Consider the following 19,302-nt stretch of genomic DNA (forward strand, 5'->3'; position numbering starts at 1 on the left):
CTTCATTCTGGTGATCCACAAGTTAGAATCATGAGTAGCTTAACTTTTCAAGTGTCATTATGCATTTCCTTCTAAAGCGTTAATCTTTCATTAATGGATAGGCATACTGTGGTGAAAGGATGATGGACTTTTTCAGTCAGGATGAAGTAGGAGAAACACTGGTAGGCTTAATCACATTTGAAAATGTAAAATGGAGTTCCTGCTGTATATTTTTTTTAAGGATCAGTATGGGATAACTCGGTAGCAAAATCTAGAAGTGTGTAAAATTCAGACACTCTGGGATGGTTTCAGACTGTGGAAAAGGGTTTAAAAGGGGTGAAGGCAGTGAAGATGACCTTTTGCTCCAAAGGCAAAGCTCAACATGGGGACCTACCTTTTTGTGTAAATTCTGGGTAAGAGGCTGAGGCTGTAAAAGCTTGCCTTTTGCAAGATCAGCTAGCTTTGGCAGCACTGTGGATATGAGGGAAATGCGATGAAGTGATGTAAAGAATGGCAAGAGAGAGGCCGGCTGCAGGGTGCTTTAGTAATGGTGGCTTAGAAGGCAGAGATACCTTCACAGAGGAAGGAGGAGAGATCAAGGAATGCAGGGAATAACTGTAGCATTGCTCAGACTGTAGTTTCACAATCTGTTTTGAGACAGAATGGCTGCAATTCAGAATAGCAGTAGTCCTGTAACCTTACTACCTTAGTCAGGTTTAGCGCTGGAATACAAGGTTGTGGGGGCATGGAATTGGAGCATGAATTGAGAGGCCCTCAATACTTTTGTAATACCCCCCCTGCTCAAAAGTGAGATTTTATTCCAGGTGGGCCTTCAATAGCTCCAGAGACCAGAAATGTGTTTGCATTATGAACAGCTTTACTGCCATTAACCCTCTTTTTTGAACAGGACATGTTCATAGTTTTGCAGAGAACAAGTGCTTCAGATTATTAAGTTAGTGTTTTCCTGATGTGCTTCTACACATATCCTCTGGCAGGCACAACGTAACTTTCAACCCTCAGAAGAACTCCTAAGTCATCCTTTCTCAACCTTGGGTGCCCATATGTTGTTAAACTACAACTTCTATCATGCTTGATCACTAGTTCTGCTAGCCAGGGATTATGGGGGTTGTAGTCCAACAGCATCTGGGGACCCAATATTGAGAAAGGCTCCTCTAAGGTGTTTAGAACCATAAACATGTATCTTAATAAAATACAAAATTCTTACAGTCACTCAAAATACAACTTCAAAACAAATATTAACAAATGATTAAAAGCTTGGTGAAATAATAATGTATTATTCAGCTCGAACCTATCTCACATAAATTTTGTGAGGATAGAGTGCAAGAGTACCATGTGTGCCCCCTTGGATTCCTCTGGGGCACGGGACAGCAACCTCTGGAGCCGCATGTGGCTCTTTTACACCTTTGCCGCGGCTCCGGGGCAGATATTAGCGAGGGGAGGAGGTGCATTGTGCGCCCCAACACTCCCCACTATGGCGGGCGCTGTACTGGCTGTGACGTCGCATGGGGGCGGTGTGTGCATTAGTCACGCACCGTCCCGTCGTCACCTTCCCGCCCGCTGTCAGATCGCGGCTACGGAGATATATTTGTTTTAAATGTCGCAATGGTTTTAAATAATAATAATAATAATAATAATAATAATAATAATAATAAAATAATAATAATTTATTATTTGTACCCCGCCCATCTGGCTGGGTTTCCCCAGCCACTCTGGGCGGCTTCCAACAAAGATGAAAAATACACTAAAATGTCACATATTAAAAACTTCCCTGAACAGGGCTGCCTTCAGATGTCTTCTGAATGTCAGGTAGATGTTTATCGCTTTGACATCTGATGGGAGGGCGTTCCACAGGGCGGGCGCCACTACCGAAAAGGCCCTCTGCCTGGTTCCCTGTAACTTGGCCTCTCGCAGTGAGGGAACCGCCAGAAGGCCCTCGGAGCTGGACCTCAGTGTCCAGGCAGAACGATGGGGGAGGAGACGCTCCTTCAGATATACTGGGAGTTTTGCGGCTCCCAGTTGTTTTTTTCTTCGGAAACGGGTCCAAGTGGCTCTTTTTGTCTTAAAGGTTGCAGACCCCTGTTCTGGGGGAAAGCCTGGGATGCCAAAGTGATAAGTATGAGTTTTCTGAGCAGGCATTAATATTACGTCACAAGCTTTTGTTTTTTGTTTTAAATCAATTGAGTGATTGCAATAACTGGTGGAACATGGTAATGATGCTTAACATATAGTGTATGTCGAATGGATAGAGCATGTCACATAAATAATTTTGGTAATCCTTACAACTGCTCTGTATCATAGCTTAATATTATTCCCATCTTGCAGTGGGAGTGAGGCACTGAGGGTTGGAGAACAGTCGCTTGTCTAAGGGCCACCTAGGGAGGGTTGGGGAACATGGAGGGTAACTGGATGGAGTTAAAAAAGGAGAAGCAGCAAGAATGGAATCCATATGAGTAACTTCATGTGGTGCTCTGGATTAGGAAAATTGATCAATGCTTCTCTGAAGTCTGCTCATAAAGGAAAAAGAAATGATTGCAGCCTCAGAGGAGTAGATCTGCTATATTTATCTTTCATGCAAGTTATTTAAGGAAGCATGTGGTGTCTTAGTTCAGTTTTTTTCTTCACCTTTTCTATAAACCAAAAAGTGAGACACTTTGACTTCATTTGATTAGGGAGAAACTTATTCCGTAGCTTTGGGATTTTGTATTGCTATCAGTGACAGTATAGCTGGTGCCAAAGTCTAGATAAAACCCTTTTCTTAAAAGAAATGTCTGAGCCCCTTTTTCTTGACCCCAGTCCAGCACCCTTTCCAGCCACTTCCTTCATTCTTAATGAATTGTACATGTCGTGCTGTGGTGGGTCATGGTCAATGTTTGTTTAAATGGTTTTTATTTACTTTTTAATATTTTTAGGTCTTATTTTGTGTTTCATTTGTGTATTCCTTATTTATTGTAAGCTGCCGAGAGAACTTCATTACGAATGTTATACATACATAAATGAATGCTGTAAATTGAAGATTTTATATTTCAGTGAACCACATATATAGTAGGGAGAGCCTTGTAATTAAATTTTTTTAAAGTTGCAAGAAGCATTCTGTTTACCAGTTGCATTTTTTTTTTTTAGTATATGGATTCCATCTGCTTTTCTTTCTAGATATTTGGTCTCCCCTGTAGTATTCATGGTTGTCAAAAAGGGGCCTTTTGGAGCTTCATAGAGAGGTGAGAGGGCGAAGTTCAGAAGAGGAGATATAGCCTTCCATGACACCCCCCTTCCTATTCTACCGTGAATGTCTGAAGGATTAAGGAACTTCAGGATATCACTTGGTGCTGGAGTGCAGGGAAAATGGTTCTTTCTCAGAGGTGCTTCTGGAATTGAGGGTACTGTATTAGCTTTCAAGAGGTCTGATAATCTGTGCTGAAGGGGGAGTATAAAAAACAGCTCTCAGTTAAAACGTGTGAGAAGAAAGATTCAGTTCAGAAAGTGAGACCCTAACATTGATGTTTGGCTTGTATGAAGCCAAAGCATAAGATGGCAGTTGTATCTTTGTGTGCATGTAACTTACTCAGGTCAGACATAACATGCAACTGTAGCTTAGTGTTATGAGAATGAACATGGGTGAGCTACAGGCTTGGGTTCTCCGTTCTTGTTCACATATGGGGGAGGATGTTTTAAAGCTTCTGGATGTGGTTTCAGACAAACCACCGTCTTCCATTTCTTCTGAGTTGATGAAACACTGGTTTGTTCAAACCACAATTGGTTTAATCAAACCAGGATATTACACCACATTTTGGTTCTAGAGGCTCATAATTGTGTAAAAGAAAACATTTCAATATGTGCAGCTTTCCCTACCTGACAAGCTTTTAACTAATATTTTGGGTAAATATATGAATCTGTCTTATACTGACTGAGTCACTGGCCAGTCTCGTCCAGTACTGTCCACTCTGGCTGGCAAATGTTGTCCAAGGTATAGGAGTCCTCTCATTCTTTTGCATCTGGTTGTCTTATAGATGCCTTATATTTTGTGCAGTAGTAGAAACTACTGTGCCTAGTACTGCTGCACTTGTTCTGTTCTTGAAAATTGATGCTGAGAGGATTTTTGTTCATTGTTCATCCTACTTTCCTGCCCTGACTATATGCATAAGGAGATGTCGTTTTATGGTGGGGACTCTTTAGACTTTGAAGGAGCTTTGGTCATTATGCCTGAGCAGTGGGGCAGAACTAATGGTTCAATTGTGCTCTAATTTTTATTTTAAACTGTATTGGAACCCAGTTTTCTAAGTTCTTTTCAAAAGGGCTGAACAGAGCTTGTTGTAGACATGTCCAGCTGTTCTTGTTGTGAAACTAGTAGCAGTGAGGAACAATGTGTGCAAGCTTCCCATGTACCGTATTTTTCGCACCATAGGACGCAGTTTTTCCGTCTTAAAAACTAAGGGGGAAAGTTTGTGCGTCCTATGGAGCGAATGCAGGGGGGGAGGCAGGCAGGAAAAGCCCCCAAGAGCCACACACAAGCTTCGTGCGGCTCTTGCAGGCTTTTCCCCAGGAGGGAGAAGGGACTGACGCGGTCAGTCAGTCCCTTCTCCCTCCTCTAGAAAAGCCTTGCGCAATCTCTCCAGTCGCGGGAGGTTGCGCAAGGTTAAATAGGAAGCCCGGGCAGAGAGCGCGATCCATCCCCTCGCTGCCCGGGCTTCCTCTTTAGCCTTGCGCGCCTCTCCAGCCGCGGGAGGCTGAGCAAGGCTAAAGAAGCCAACTTTAAAAAAATCCCTCTATCTCTACCTCTTTTTCTTTTTTCGTCCTTTCTCCCCCCCCCTCTTTTCCTCTGGATCAGTGTTTTTATCTAGATTAATGTTTTAGTTTGGAGGGGGGGATATTATAAAGAGGAAACTTTGCAGCTTTTATTTTAGTATACAATAAAAACAGATTAAACAAAACACAAAAGGAAATAGCACAGAAGAAGAAGAGAAAAGAAAAGGGAAAGCCATTTACCAGAGGTAGATCTTAACCCTTGCCTCACCTGGGAGCTTCTCTGGGCAGGAATTCCCTCGGCTTAAGTGGGGTGGGGAGAGAGTGGCAGGTAGGGGGGTACCTACTTAGACACTGAAGCCACATGTCTCTCCAATGAAAATTGGGAGTGGGAATTGTGTGAAGTGGCTGTGGATCTCCTGCCACAGAAATGTAGGACTGTATAGAGTTGGGAGGGCCACCCGAGGGTCATCTAGCCCAGCCCCCTCACAATGTAGGAAACACAGCTAAAGAATGCCAGGCAGATGGTCCCCCAACTGCTGCTTAAAAGCCTCCAGTGGTGGAGACCCCCAACACCTTCCAAGGTCATAGAATTGCAGGGTTGGAAGGGAACCCCAGGAGTCATCTAGTCCAGCCCCGGTAGACAGTGGGCACGATCCATCCCGTTGTGCAAGCCTAAAGATGCTGCTCAAGGCTAAAGAGGAAGCCAAGGCAGTGAGCGGGATGGATCGCGCTCGCTGCCTTGTCGTCTTCTTTAGCTGCGCTGGAGAGGTTTAGCTCCTGGCTGGAGAGGTTGCACGGCTATGGATCCCGCTTGCTGTCTTGGCTCCTCTGCTCTTTGGGGCTGGGGGGGGGGAACCCAGGCTTCACCCGCAGCCCCAAGAAGCTCTGGGAGAAGCGAACAGGCTGTACACAGCCTGTCCCTTGCTCTTTGGGGCTGGGGGGGAATAATATTTTCTCCCTTGATTTTCCCCTCTAAAAACTAGGTGCGTCCTGTGGTCCGGTGCATCCAATAGAGCGAAAAATACGGTATTTGCTGCAGGTGTTAACTTGGTGTCTGTTCCAAGGAATGCCTCCTTTTGCTTCCGTGTTGGATTGCTCGCACAGGCAGGCATGGGAGCAGGACCTCAGACACATATCATAAATTAGGTGTTGGCAGGTTAGTATAATGAATATGATCCTTCATGTAACCTCTTCCCAAACTGTTGAGGACTTTAAAGATCATGACCAGTGCTTTGAAATTAAACCCAGAAATGCACTGGCAACCAGTGCAATATGTTACAACCCCAACCCACCTCCAGACATCAGTTCAGCATTTCAAACAGCCTTCTGGAGCAAGTAGGTGGAAAAGAGGAGTAGAGTTGTATGTCATCCACATGCTGATGACATTATTGTTAAATTTGGGGGTGGGTAGTGTTTCTAGCTGAGATGTGACTGAAAAGCTATTTTAATAGCTCACTGTATTGCTACTCTATATCACAGGTGACTGCTTAATAAACTGTAACATTATAACTATTCCCTTTCTTAAAAAAAGAAAGAAAGAATAAAACTTCATGAAAATTAACTTGGATACTGAATCCTAGCCTCATTTAACAAGAATGAAATAAGAAGAAACATACAAAAAAACCCACATCCCACTTGTGGGTCAGGAGAACACATGCAAGTGGAAAAGCTACCAAGTAAGAGTGTTAGCAAAGACTGAATGTATTGGGGCAATACTTATATGAGACCAATCAACATGTCACAAAACATCATACAAGCTTTTGAGTTTTCTGGAAGTCTTTACCAGACTATATCAGGTATAGCCAGAGTGGGGCCCTCCACATGTTGTTGGTCTACAGTTCTCATCCTCTCTGACTACTGACACGCTGGTTGAGTCTGAGGGGATTTGGAATCCAACAACATATGGATGGGACAGTTGTTGTTTATAAACTGTGTTGAAAAATAAAAAAGTAACTACCAAACACAAAGCACTGTCTTCCAAGACAGATGCATGCACAGATGTCAAGCCTTGCATGCAGTTATCTCCTGGATGGGACACTGTTGGCTATCTTGGGGCTGGATGGTAAACAGAACTGGGAAAGGGGGATTGGCACACTGTTTTGTGGTGTTTTGGTTGGCCTAATAAAGGTATTGCCCTAATAAGGATGTTGGAATTTGCCTAATAGTCCAACATGGCTATCTTTCAGTTTAATCAGGCTGGGGCAACAGAAACAATCTCACTACCTCTGATTTTAGCATGTTAAGAAGTGCCGTCAAAGTAGAATACAGAATACTCCATATTTATATGTGTTCAAGGCACACGTGACCGTGGTTGTGCGCATTGCCGCAAGCCTGGAAGTGGCAAGGAAAGGGGCAAAAACAGGCCCCAAAGGGCATGAAAATGGCACAAAAACAGCATCTAGCAATCCCCCAAGCCTTTGCAACTGCAATCCCAGGAGCCCTTGCACTGACATTTTAGGCCTGTGGAGAGTTGGAGTTTGATCAAGGAGGTTTGGAGGGTGTTTGCAGACTTTTTCTATGGTGTTCCCTATATACAAATTTACTTAAATGTGTGGTTCCTTGGAATGTAACCCCTGCATCAGTGTGGAGCTGCCTGTAGCTGACATCTCCATTTCAGTTAAGCAGAGCACAGTTTGCAACCACATCCAACGTAGTGGCACAGGCAGCCATATTTGCTATGCTGGCTATGAGCTTGACTATGACTTGCAACAATATTGGCTTAGCAGTGGAGTTTTTCATGCTTACTTGTACTTAAATGGAAGCCGATATGCAATACGCAAAACAGTATTCTTCAGGGCTAGAGGAGTAATTAATTAATAAAACAGAACACCTGTGTATCTCACAACCTGCTCCATGTTAAATAGAAAGCATTTTCACATTCTGGGAGGGACTCATGAGCCCAGGAACATTGTGGGAGAATGCATTTGGCTAGTAAACAAAGCTGTTTAAATCCAGCAGTTGCTAAAACACTTTCTTGGTATGTGTGTCACTGTGTGAATGGAAGAGGCAAAATGTATATACCACGTTCTGTGTTGTTTGCTGCAATGTGTGTATGTATAAATAGCCAGTTTATCATTGATATTCTGTGCGCCTGTGTGTGTGTGTGTTGAAGGAAACAGAATCTGTTTTCAGTTAACCTTTTGTGGTTGGAGTATAATATGCACAGAACACCCGTACGTATTGACCTTTGCTGAATGCTAGCTTCAAGACATTTTAAACAATGTCCATACTTGGTGTATAATTTGGGTCACCTTTTTTCTTCCATTGTGTGTGCATGTCTATGTGTGTTTTGAGGTATCTTTTCAATTTTTCTAGTAATCCTTTCTTGCAGATAAATTTTGAGAATATTTCAGAACACTTTACAGTACTTAGAAAGTATGAAGTTTGTAATTGGGTTGTCTTTAAATGAAAGATGATTAGAGGTTACATCTCATTGTTTAGTGCAGCCCCCTCCCTCCCCCTCCCCCAATTATTCTTGTTTTATCAGAATAGTTATTTAAAATCAAATGTCAGTGTTGGTAGGTACGATGCCAGAGGCATGGATTTAAAGCTAAACTGGTTGCAGGAGCGGATCTACAGCTATGACCTGGGTCAGGCTTGATTTGCAGCTTAGTCAGTTTTAGAATCTGCTGTCAGTTTTGTAAACAGGAGTCTGCTGGCTGAACTGAACAGAAGGGTGAGATTAGCATATTAATAAGGTTGTTGCTAATCGCCTCCCCTCCCTCCCCTCTCCCTCCCTTCCTCCTCCGCCTCTCCTGAATGAATCTAGGAATACAGACGCACACAGTCACATTGCTGGCTGGTTGCATTCTGTTTGGTAGCTTGTCCAGGGAAAAGGATGATCTGTGCTTTAAATTGTTGAGGCATGCGAAGACTCCGAAACTGAAATGCATTCTTCACGCTGTCGGAATATATTACTCGAGCAGCACTAAGGAATGGGGTGGTGTGGAGGTGGGTCTTTTCTTGCTTCTACCTTTGCAGCCAAACCTGAAAGACGCTAAATGTAAAGGAGGGTTAGCAGTTGATTTTTCCTGCTTGTGACTACGCTCAAGCGGCTGGCTTCCCAGCCCCCCTGCGGGAGCAAATACTACTGGAGACCTGAATTGGAACATTGTATGCTGGAGCCTGGCGTGATCTCTATACGATTGTGTGTATGTTGTTCTTGGAATTGGCAGGGCAACAGGCCCCGAAACAAGCAGGTGTCATCTATATGGAGAAAAGCGGCTGTAGTCCATTCCCAATATGCTGGGCTAAAGGTACACCAAACTTTAATATTATATATTTTCTGACTTTTGATTCATGCATCAAAATAAAAGGGGGAAATAAGTTGCTTGGGAGAGAAGGACTGGCATGAAATTGAAAACACAGTGGCTGTATTCTGGCCATGTAATTTTGATGTGGAAGCAGTCTGTTGTGGTGTTTTACCTGACAACTATAAACATTTTGCCCTCTAAAGGCAGGGAAACAAATGGTATGAGCATTATTGGTTTTGAATAGTCAGTACTTTTCAGTTTTGATGATCTATTTGAAATGGAGAATTCATCTACCTCAGTTGCCTGCATGTGTGGTTTTTTTATTATTTAAATCTTTTATCAAATGTTATTCATTATTTTTCAGGATAGATTCTGCAAATTATGACTAATTTCGGTGACCAAAACAGGGTGGAAATTTGATGAGTGTGGACAGGATAGAATTTCCATGCAGAACTACTGCATGGTTACCTTTTTAAAAGCTGTGGTAAACGTGACAGGGAAGTGCTTTATAGCTGGCACAATCAGACAGGATCTGACTTGAAATTCAGGTTGAGCAATAAACCAGTTCCAAGTATAGAACTCTCCCTACTGAGTGTATTTTTAGTGGGTTTTAAAGGCAGCAACATTATTTGCACCCTTGCCCTTTAGTGCACTGTCATGTAAGGTACGGGTGCCTGTACTGTACATTTTAAGGTAAAATTATAAAGGACAAGGTAGCCCTCCATCCACATAAAGGTTTAATTTTGTAATGAAAAGTAGTGCAAGATGACCTCTTTCTTTATGGTGGTAGTGATTCACCTGAACAGGTCACCTATAGTATCCAGCTGGGCTATGAGCCAACCATTACCCTGCTCCCTGCCAAAGGATAGCTGGAGTATTGCAATGCTCAGTTCATTATATGACCGGAGGCAGTTCGTGACCGCTACTCTGTGAAGGAAGGTTTTTAATCTGCTGTCACATTATGAGTTGTCAGCTGTGCCATAGCTTATGGTGGAGCACTGAGTCTGGTTTTAACCTCTGACATCTCCTAAGATTCTTGGATGGCGGATCTGAGAGACAGCTATCTGAGAACTTGGTTTTCCATTGCCAGTCAATGTGTCTTACTTACCCCCCTTTTCCTCAAAGGAGTTGCATATATTCTCCTTTCCCCCCTCCCCTTTACCTCACAAGGGTGTTGTGAAGAATGATTATTATGAGAGATTTGAATCCATGCCTTCTGAGTCCTATACCACACTTGCTCTCATGGGTAGCAGATTGTTTTATTATATCGGGGTAGCCATCCTCCTCTGGTTGTTGGGGATTCCCATCAGCCTCAGCCAGCATAGTCAGTGTTTATCAGAGTTCGGAGCCCAACGACAGGTGGAAGGTGCCATGTTGGGTTAGATGAATCACTGATTGGACATTATATATGGCAGCTTCTTAGATAGTTATCTCCAAACTAGTTGTGAAACCTTCTTCCCAGTGAAATATAAGTCCAGAATTCATGAATAGTTTCCTCTGGATATGTGCAATGCATTTCCTTGGGATTTTCTTTAGAATTTTCCAGCTATATGCACCTTCATCTTGGTGAACTGTAAATGTAAAGTGAAGCACAGCATTTCTGTTACTTTTGGATCCCAACTCAATATTTCCTGTTTTATGAAGGGCATATTTGCTAAGTTAAATAAGGCAATGGCAGCTTTCAATTTTGAAGGCACAAATGCACTGAATGCTGTTCGCTTATATAAAATTAATGCTACATGTATTTTTGATGAGATTTTTTAAAAATAGTTTCACATAAAGGATAAACTTGGAGCCTTGTGTCAGGCTTACATTAGAATGTGGGGCTATTCAGTTAGATTACAGAGGAGTTAGTCCCTTAGCTGCTTTTATATTCCTCATCTGTTGAATAAAACTCAAGGGTAAAGATGCTGCTCTTCATGTCTATGATGTCTAGTTTAATATCAAACCTCCTAAATTTTATCAGTACTGGATACTTCAGGGATAATATCCAGGAAGCCATAGGATACTTACAGAGTTACATAACTCTCACAGGCACTTTGCAAGTTATAGAAATCAGATACCCTGAAGCCTGAGTGCATTGAAGGACCTAGACACTGTTTAGGATAAGAAGAATACAGATAAGTAGTCCTATTCTTTACTATCATTGTGATCTCATTTCAGAGTAACTTTATAACTGTTACTCAACTTTGTAATTGAAGCAGTAGACATGGTTAACTTCAAGCCAATTTGTCCAGCTGCTGATGGACAATGTATGTCTTGGGGACGGGGACGGGATGACATACACACATACAAGCTCTTGGTTTGAACTCTCCATGTGTCGTGCCCATCCTTTAATTGATACACTGATCAGCTGACATCCAGTTACTCATTACTATCCATGTTTGTGGATCTAGACATACCTTATGACTCTGTACACCTGCTGACGTCTTATAAATAAGAAGAAATTTAGATTTTCTACTTCAGTGTGCATGGAAGTATTTATTGGGCAATTTTTACCTCTCTACAATATGTTGGGCAGGGATCTACGTTTTTTGATTGCTATTGCTAGTCAAACAAAAATTTATGGCCACCAGGTTGTTTCCAGTTGGCTGGAGGCAAGCACTTTTGCCCAGCAGCCAAGAATTCCCCCTAAACTTGAGGGGAAGGTAGATAAGAAGCATTCCAGATTCAGTTTGACCCCCCCCCCTTCTGTTACCTGAGGGAAGGATAGGTGGTGAAAATTGCAGGCTTTAGGCAGTGCACAGTGCTGGGGCTCTGAGCTCTAACATTGAGCAGCGGTTGAAAAGGTTTCCTTTCCCCAGTTGTCTCACAAGCAGAAAAGACTGGGCAAGGAGAGTGAAAGTTTCAGCAATTGCTGTGTAATGGGGCTCAGAGCTTTCCTCTGAACCTTTGACCTGGGGAGAGGGTGGGAATTAATCCAGGATGAGCCTGAGTCACTTCTCTGCTTCAAAGTAGGAAGAAGGTCTGTTGCTTATTTCTCCCACCAGTGGGCAATTGCACACTTGTCATGGAGAGCATGGCAAGTGTTTGGAGACATGTAAATGGAGGTTTTGGGACGCGGGTGGCGGTGTGGGGTAAACCACAGAGCCTAGGACTTGCTGATCAGAAGGTTGGCGGTTCGAATCCCCGCAACGGGGTGAGCTCCTGTTGCTCGGTCCCTGCTCCTGCCAACCTAGCAGTTCGAAAGCACCTCAAAAGTGCAAGTAGATAAATAGGTACCACTCTAGCAGAAAGGTAAACGGTGTTTCTGTGCGCTGCTCTGTTCTCCAGAAGCGGTTTAGTCATGCTGGCCACATGACCCGGAAGCTGTATGCCGGCTCCCTCGGCCAATAAAGTGAGATGAGTGCCGCAACCCCAGAGTCAGTCATAACTGGACCTAATGGTCAGGGGTCCCTTTACCTTTAAATGGAGGTTTGGAAGGGTGGCACCAGAACTGGGGGAGCTCAGCTGATGTGTTAGAGGTTGCTCTTCTGGCCTAGAGCTATTTGTTTCCCAATTCCTCTTCACGAGAACTGGTGCAGTGTACCACCTTGCTTGCATATCTTTCCTCAGGGTCATTCTTGCTGCCTTGTTCCTGTGGCTAGACTCCAGTTCCCCACCTTTGAAAGTAGAAATGTGTCCTTGGCCTTTGAATGGTTAAGGTTGGATTCACATGTGTTAGTAACATGTCAGAGTTCATGGTCTTCGTTATTTTTTTCTTAGGCAGTCATTCTGCCTCTCACTTCCCTTCCATCCAAAATGTAGACAAGTGAACATAAGAACGGGATTAGATAAAAGGCTCCTCTACTCCATCATTTCCTGCCAACCTAGCAGTTCGAAAGCACATCAAAGTGCAAGTAGATAAATAGGTGCCACTCCGGCGGGAAGGTAAACAGCATTTCTGTGCACTGCTCTGGTTCGCCAGAAGCGGCTTAGTCATGCTGGCAACATGACCCGGAAGCTATACGCCGGCTCCCTCGGCCAATAAAGCGAGATGAGCGCCGCAACCCCAGAGTCGGCCACGACTGGACCTAATGGTCAGGGGTCCCTTTACCTTTACCTTTACTCCATCGTTGTGTTTCCCCATTGGCCAAACAGATGCCTTTGGAAAGTCTACCAGCAAGACATGAGAGCGAGAGCACTTGCCCACTTACGTTCCCTTATGGTATTAGTCATCATGACTAGTATCCATTCCTAGCCTTATGCTTCATGAATTTGTCCAAATGCCTTTTAAAGCTCTCCCAAGTTTGTGGCCATTACTGCATCTTGTGGGAGTAAATTCCAGTGTTTAACTGTACTTTGTGTGAAGAAGTGTTTCCTTTGGGCTGTCCTGAAGCATGCAGTTTCATTGAAGCGTGTAGTTTCATTAAGTTACTGTGAAGTGTGTGTTATGAGAGAGGGGGGTGGGGAGAACCTCCCCTGAAACGCTTTCTCCAAACCATTTCTAGCATGTTTCCTGCCTCTTTTTCAAACTAAAAATCACCAAATGCTATAACCTTTCTGCATAGGGGAACTGCTCAGACTCTAGATATTTTGTTTCCCTTTCTTGAATCTTTCCTAACTTTACAATAGAGGTGTATTGATGAGGGGATATTTTTAAAATTTTGGTAACTTACAGAGCAGTGGTGGCCAAAGAGATGCCTTGTGGATGGATGCTTCTGGACTGCAACTCTCATCATTCCTGGCCATTGGCCATGCTGGCTGTGTCTGATGGGAGTTGGATTTGGATGTGGGTAAGAAACGACTGTTGTTGTTGTTTAGTCATTTCGTCATGTCTGACTCTTCATGACCCCCTGGACCAGAGCACGCCAGGCCCTCCTGTCTTCCACTGCCCCCCACAGTTTGGTCACACTCATGTTTGTAGCTTCAAGAACACTATCCAACCATCTCGTCCTCTGTCGTCCCCTTCTCCTTGTGCCCTCCATCTTTCCCAACATCAGGGTCTTTTCCAGGGAGTCTTCTCTTCTCATGAGGGGGCCAAAGTCTTGGAGCCTCAGCTTTAGGATCTGTCCTTCCAGTGAGCACTCAGGGCTGATTTCAATCAGAATGGATAGGTTTGATCTTCTTGCAGTCCATGGGACTCTCAAGAGTCTCCTCCAGCACCAGAATTCAAAAGCATCCATTCTTCGGCGATCAGCCTTCTTTATGGTCCAGTTCTCACTTCCATACATCACTACTGGGAAAACCATAGCTAGAAACGACTAGCTTGGAGTAAAACCTGCAAATAACCCCTTACTGGTTTATTATGGCATAAACTGACTTAGACAACAATATACTTCAGCAAATAAATATATTGCATTGAGCATCCTTCCAAGCACATATCAACACAGGAGAAAAATAACTATTTTAAAGGTTGTGTGTGTGTGTGTGTGTGTGTGTGTGAAGTAATCATTTCTCAAATAGTCTGTTTTCAGTGTTCCCCAGAGAGAGGATGCAGTGAGAGTTTCTTATTTGCAATTGAATAGCGACTAGTCTTTATCTATAAATATGCATGCAGTGCTTGTGGGCTTAACCTTAGGGAACAAAACTGGATCTGGCCAGCTCCGATAATAAAGATTGTTAAATAGCTGCATATGGAAGCAAGGTAGTAAAACAATAACAAATTTGAATAATAACATTCTTAACTGTTGTAAAATTAAGTATGCTATTAACCATCTCCTGTCACTACGTGCCACAGACCATAAAGTTATGTGTGTCAGCTACTGCCTAGGAAACATTGTTTGAAAATCTGCTTATCTTTATCTTCTTCATGTTGACAGTGGCATTTCTCCTTCTTGAAAAGAACCCTGTGCAAAAGAACCCTGTGTGAATTCAGGGACTCTGTACAGTTCTTCTCACTTTCTTTCTTGCTTTAAAAAACGGAAAAGCTACTATCTTCTCAGTAACCTGATTGTATTAGTACTCTGGGGCTTATATGGCTGGTCCATTGTTGCTATAATCGGCTAAGCAACCCTTCCTTTTCTGTACAAAATAACGATAGTGTTGCCAAATTCAACTTTTTCACACCAGTATAGCCTCATGCAACTTCCCACTGAAGCAGCCTTTTTCTGTGGAGAGCTGCTCTGGAATCAAGACACCTTTCTGATTTACTTATTGTGTTCAGAGTAGAGTGCCTTATATTCCTGATGGTGGTTATAACTGACTTGGACCTGTGAAAGATGAAGGTTCAAATACTTGATAAGCGATGAAGTTGTTAAGTGTCTCTCAGCATGCTAGCTTCTTTAAAATCTCACTTTTCACTTATGTAAAATAGAATCACTTATACAGCTATTTCACGGATAAGAGAGAACTATTGTAATCTACTTTTGAAAAGTGCTATAGAAATCATCCTGAAGAGATGATCCCACGTAAGAGATGACCTGAAAGTCTTATGAGGTGTTTTGTGAGTGTAGTGTTTTATTGCATTACATGCTTGCATATCTGAAAACCCAAGAAAAAGTGTTTTCATACATAATCTGAGCTGTATCTAAAGCTTTCTTTCTCAGTTGGCCTTTTCATGTCTGGAATAAATGAACCGACTTCTACATACAAACCTCCTTTATGTATAGAATGCTTGTGGAATTACTTTATAATGGAAATATTTCAGTCAAATCTGAATAGATTTAGGAGGGATTTAAAGAGTAACCTTAAAGAGGGGTTTACCTTTCCAATAAACTGCTTTCTGCATTGCTTTTGGAAACCAGGGTGAGCTCTTTTTGACTACTTGGAGAGGTGAAACTCCCTCGAGGGAATTTTTAATGTGATGCCAGGCTGGTTTGCTGTGATAATACGACTAAAACATAAATAATTTACGGTCATTCAATGTTTTAACTACATAGCTCAAGAGTAAATTGGAAAACATGATGGCAAAAGCTGTTGCAGCAAATATAGCAGTAAAAATTAAGCAAATTTAACCAATACTGGTTAAAATATGTATTTTTAAATGGACAATCATTTAGTTCTCAGACTTGAAGGTAATACATTCTTTCAAAATAAGAATATTGTAGACTAAGTGCATCATTTTTCCCACTGTTATTTTGGCACCTGCCTCTTCCATTAAAATAAGTAAATGCTTCAATGTGGTTCTGATGCTCTAATTTACACAGTCATTTTCCTGGAGTGACAGTCCCATAATTCACTCCTGATCTGTTTATGTATTCAAGGGGTCGATCAACAGTTGGATTTCAGAAAAGTTGACCACTGCCATAACCAACCTCCTTAGCACCATTAATGAGTTTTCATTGGTATGAAGTCTTCGTTGGGGGCTGCACTTTGATGCCACCCTCCTCTGGTTTTCTGGTGCTATCCTGATATTTTGGACTACAGCTTTCATCAGCTCTGGCCAGGATTTCTTATGCATATTTAAAAGATTTGCATATTTTCATGTTCAGGGGCTGAAGATGCTTCACCGTGTTAGGCTGTATACAAGGGGCCAATGAGAAACTGCATGGGTGCCATTCTGCCTGAGCTGCTGTCACACTAAGTTTTTGAGCGAGCAAACATTTGATAATTGAACATAATTTGGAATACCTATCAATATTAACTATTAACTGCCAAGTTCTAGGTAGTCCTAATGCGGAACAAGAACCACTCATTGGTTTGGAATTATAATAGTAGTGGATGTCTTATATGTGTAGATGCTGAGCGTTTAAATGGACAGGGTCCCCCTTCCTTTGGGAAAACCCCCATGGTTTTGCTTTTAAAGGAATTGAGCTCTAGTTCCTTAAAATAAATGGGAAAACTTACTGCATTTGCATGTGCATTTGAATGAAGCAATGGGCAGAGTAGAGGTACAGGACTAGGGAATATAAATCACTGGAAACAGGAATGGGCTTGCACACATGCACATACCTTGGACAAGTGAAAAAGACAGCCGTACAAGTTTAAACACTGAGGCTGAAAAGTAGAGTCTATAACAAGCTGTTCAGTATCTAAGCAAGATAAGCTAGGAAAGTAATATTCTGTATTTTAATACAGCGGAAGCTCAGCAGGGGAAGCTTGGAAGAATAAAGGCTGAACTTCTTTTTTGCCATGAACCAATACATTTGTTGTTGGAAGATTAGCACAAAATTCCTGTAAACTAATACTGATGATCATAGCGCTCCCAGTAAAGCAGAAAAAAGACGAAGTGCTTTAAGAAATTGTACGAATTTGGGAAATGGGGGAAGGCGAAAAAAAGTGGCTATTATGGAGGAGACTGACCAACTAATATGTTAAAAAAGCAAGCAGAAAGCTTTGTGAGGCCAGCTAGATTCCTAGCAAAATGAGAAGGGAACAGATGGAAGAAAAATAGTGTGACATGGAAGGCCTACAGCTTTATAACAGTCTTAAGATAGATAGCAAGATATATTTTGCAAGTGGAATAAGATTAGCCTAATTAGGTGGCAGACAAAAATAGAGAGAGAATGTTTTAAAATAATGTTAGGTTTAAAAGCATTATTTGAAATCATGACTATTCATTTTAACTTGTGATAAATCTAAGAAAGTGATGTAACAAAACTGTAGAATTACAATATAAAAATTGCAAAAATTGCTCCGTTTCTTTTATATTCAGTTGTGTGGGTTTCCCCCACTCTGTTCATGCAACTCAGTTTCTGTTCTAATGTTTAGACAACTAATGTCTTTAAAAAGCAAAAGTGCACTTTTTCATGTAATCTTTTCTAATGAACAGAATCCATGAAGCCAGCTGGATGGGATGTGCTGCTTGTATTGGTGGGATTAATGTGATCAGAATAAGCGGTTTTCACAGAGTTACATTTGCCTCCGTCTGCTCATCTAATTTCTTCCATTTGTCGAAGTCTTGTTGTTATAGTGGGAAACAATCTATCTTTATCTCTTAGTATTGTGCCTACTTGCATCTAGTCTGTGTGCCTCATTTGTCTTCAGCTTTATAGAATCATTTGGTTGAAAGGGACTTTTTCAAAGGCCATTAAATTTGTTCGTCTCTGGAAGGCAGGGCAATCTTTGAACTATCCCCTGCCTATCAATCCACATAGTTTGGACATCAATTTCGGGTCCTAAGCAAAGACTGCTTGTGGGCAAACCTCTGTGCAGAGTAGTTGGCACTGGATGAAAGCAAGTGAGTTGCTTCCAGGTACAATATGGACAGGATTTCATAAGAGTACAAGATTGATAGGAATACAGAGGAATGATGGTCAGGACTGTAAAATATCAGCACACTTGCTACCCCAAAGCATTTTTTCCTTCAGTTTGTTGCTTGCACCCATCATGAAGTCCAATCACCAGTGCTCTTGGGTTAATACAAAAGGCAACCCAATTTTCACTTAAAAGGTGTTAAGCCATGGAATATTTCAACAATTACATCTATAGAGGTAGCAGCAGAAAATACCGGTACAGTGGTGCCCCGCAAGATGAAATTAATTCGTTCCGCGAGTTTTATCGTCTTGCGGTTTTTTCGTCCTGCGAAGCGCGGCTTCCGACGCAGTTTTTGAAAAGCTGCAAAAAGCAACAAAGTGCTTCAAAAACCTCAAAAAAGTGCTAAGAGTTGCTCCTCGAAGTTACAGTTTTGTAGCGGTTTTAAGAAAACGGAAACAAATTTGCAAGACGTTTTCGTTCCGTCTTGCGAAGCAAGCCCATAGGGAAATGCGTCTTGCGAAGCAGCTAAGAAAACGAAAAACTCTTTCGTCTAGCGAGTTTTTCGTCTTCCGAGGCGTTTGTCTTGCGGGGTACCACTGTATGTAAGTTTTTCTTTACCTTGAGCTGTTTTTATTGCTGTGCAACCAGTAAACCACAGTGGCAGTGATAGGGAACCTTTTGCTTTCCCAGTACAGTAGTTTCTGGATAATAGTTCCCTTTGTCCCTGACCATTGGGTATGCTGGCTAGGGCTGATGGGATTTGGAGTCAAACCAAAACTTGAGGTCCTCCAAGTTTCCTATCCCTGTTTTAAAGTGAAGTGAGTAACCAATAGCTTGGACTTGTCAGTGAATCATTCAGCTTGACAGCCCAGTGTTGTGAGAACTGCAAAAGACTGTGGCCGTTGCCACCAGCTTCATAGATTACAACACTCATCAGCCCTGGTCATTGGTCTTGGTGGCTGGGGCTGATTTGGAGTTCTACACCTTTGGGAGGTCACCACACTTGGAACACCTGTACTAGTGCAATGCTTGCTTCTAGGGTTGAAAATATTGCCTCTTAGAGTTATAATAGAACACTTAAAAATATTTGTTATTGTTCAGAATTTATTGACCTAAATTCAGGTTTCAGGCACAGATCTTCAGGATAAATATAAGATAAAGTTTTTGCATGTCCAGACTTCTTTGCTTGTTGTCTGGGAGTATTTAGAACAAGCTGGATGGCCCTAGGTGTCACTATTGTCCATTTGACCTT

The 19,302-nt window shown here is 42.3% G+C and overlaps 1 protein-coding gene across 11 annotated transcripts in view; it reads left to right on the forward strand.

The window, feature by feature from the left end:
- Positions 1 to 19,302, forward strand: part of PTK2 (protein tyrosine kinase 2) — a 191,791-nt gene that overhangs the window by 49,211 nt on the left and 123,278 nt on the right. For 3 of the 11 annotated variants that reach the window (XM_053395192.1, XM_053395194.1, XM_053395195.1), the window contains exon 1: positions 8,556 to 8,996. The exons of 3 other annotated variants lie outside the window; for them this stretch is intronic. In XM_053395192.1, the coding sequence (XP_053251167.1) occupies positions 8,894 to 8,996 (103 nt within the window). In that variant the 5' untranslated portion in view covers positions 8,556 to 8,893. Of the gene's footprint in view, positions 1 to 8,553; positions 8,997 to 19,302 lie in introns of those variants that run through there. 5 more of the 11 variants (XM_053395197.1, XM_053395198.1, XM_053395202.1 and 2 more) reach the window with 3 other exon arrangements.

Source organism: Podarcis raffonei, chromosome 7 (genome assembly GCF_027172205.1).
Source record: "Podarcis raffonei isolate rPodRaf1 chromosome 7, rPodRaf1.pri, whole genome shotgun sequence".
Classification (NCBI taxonomy): Eukaryota; Metazoa; Chordata; class Lepidosauria; order Squamata; family Lacertidae; genus Podarcis; species Podarcis raffonei.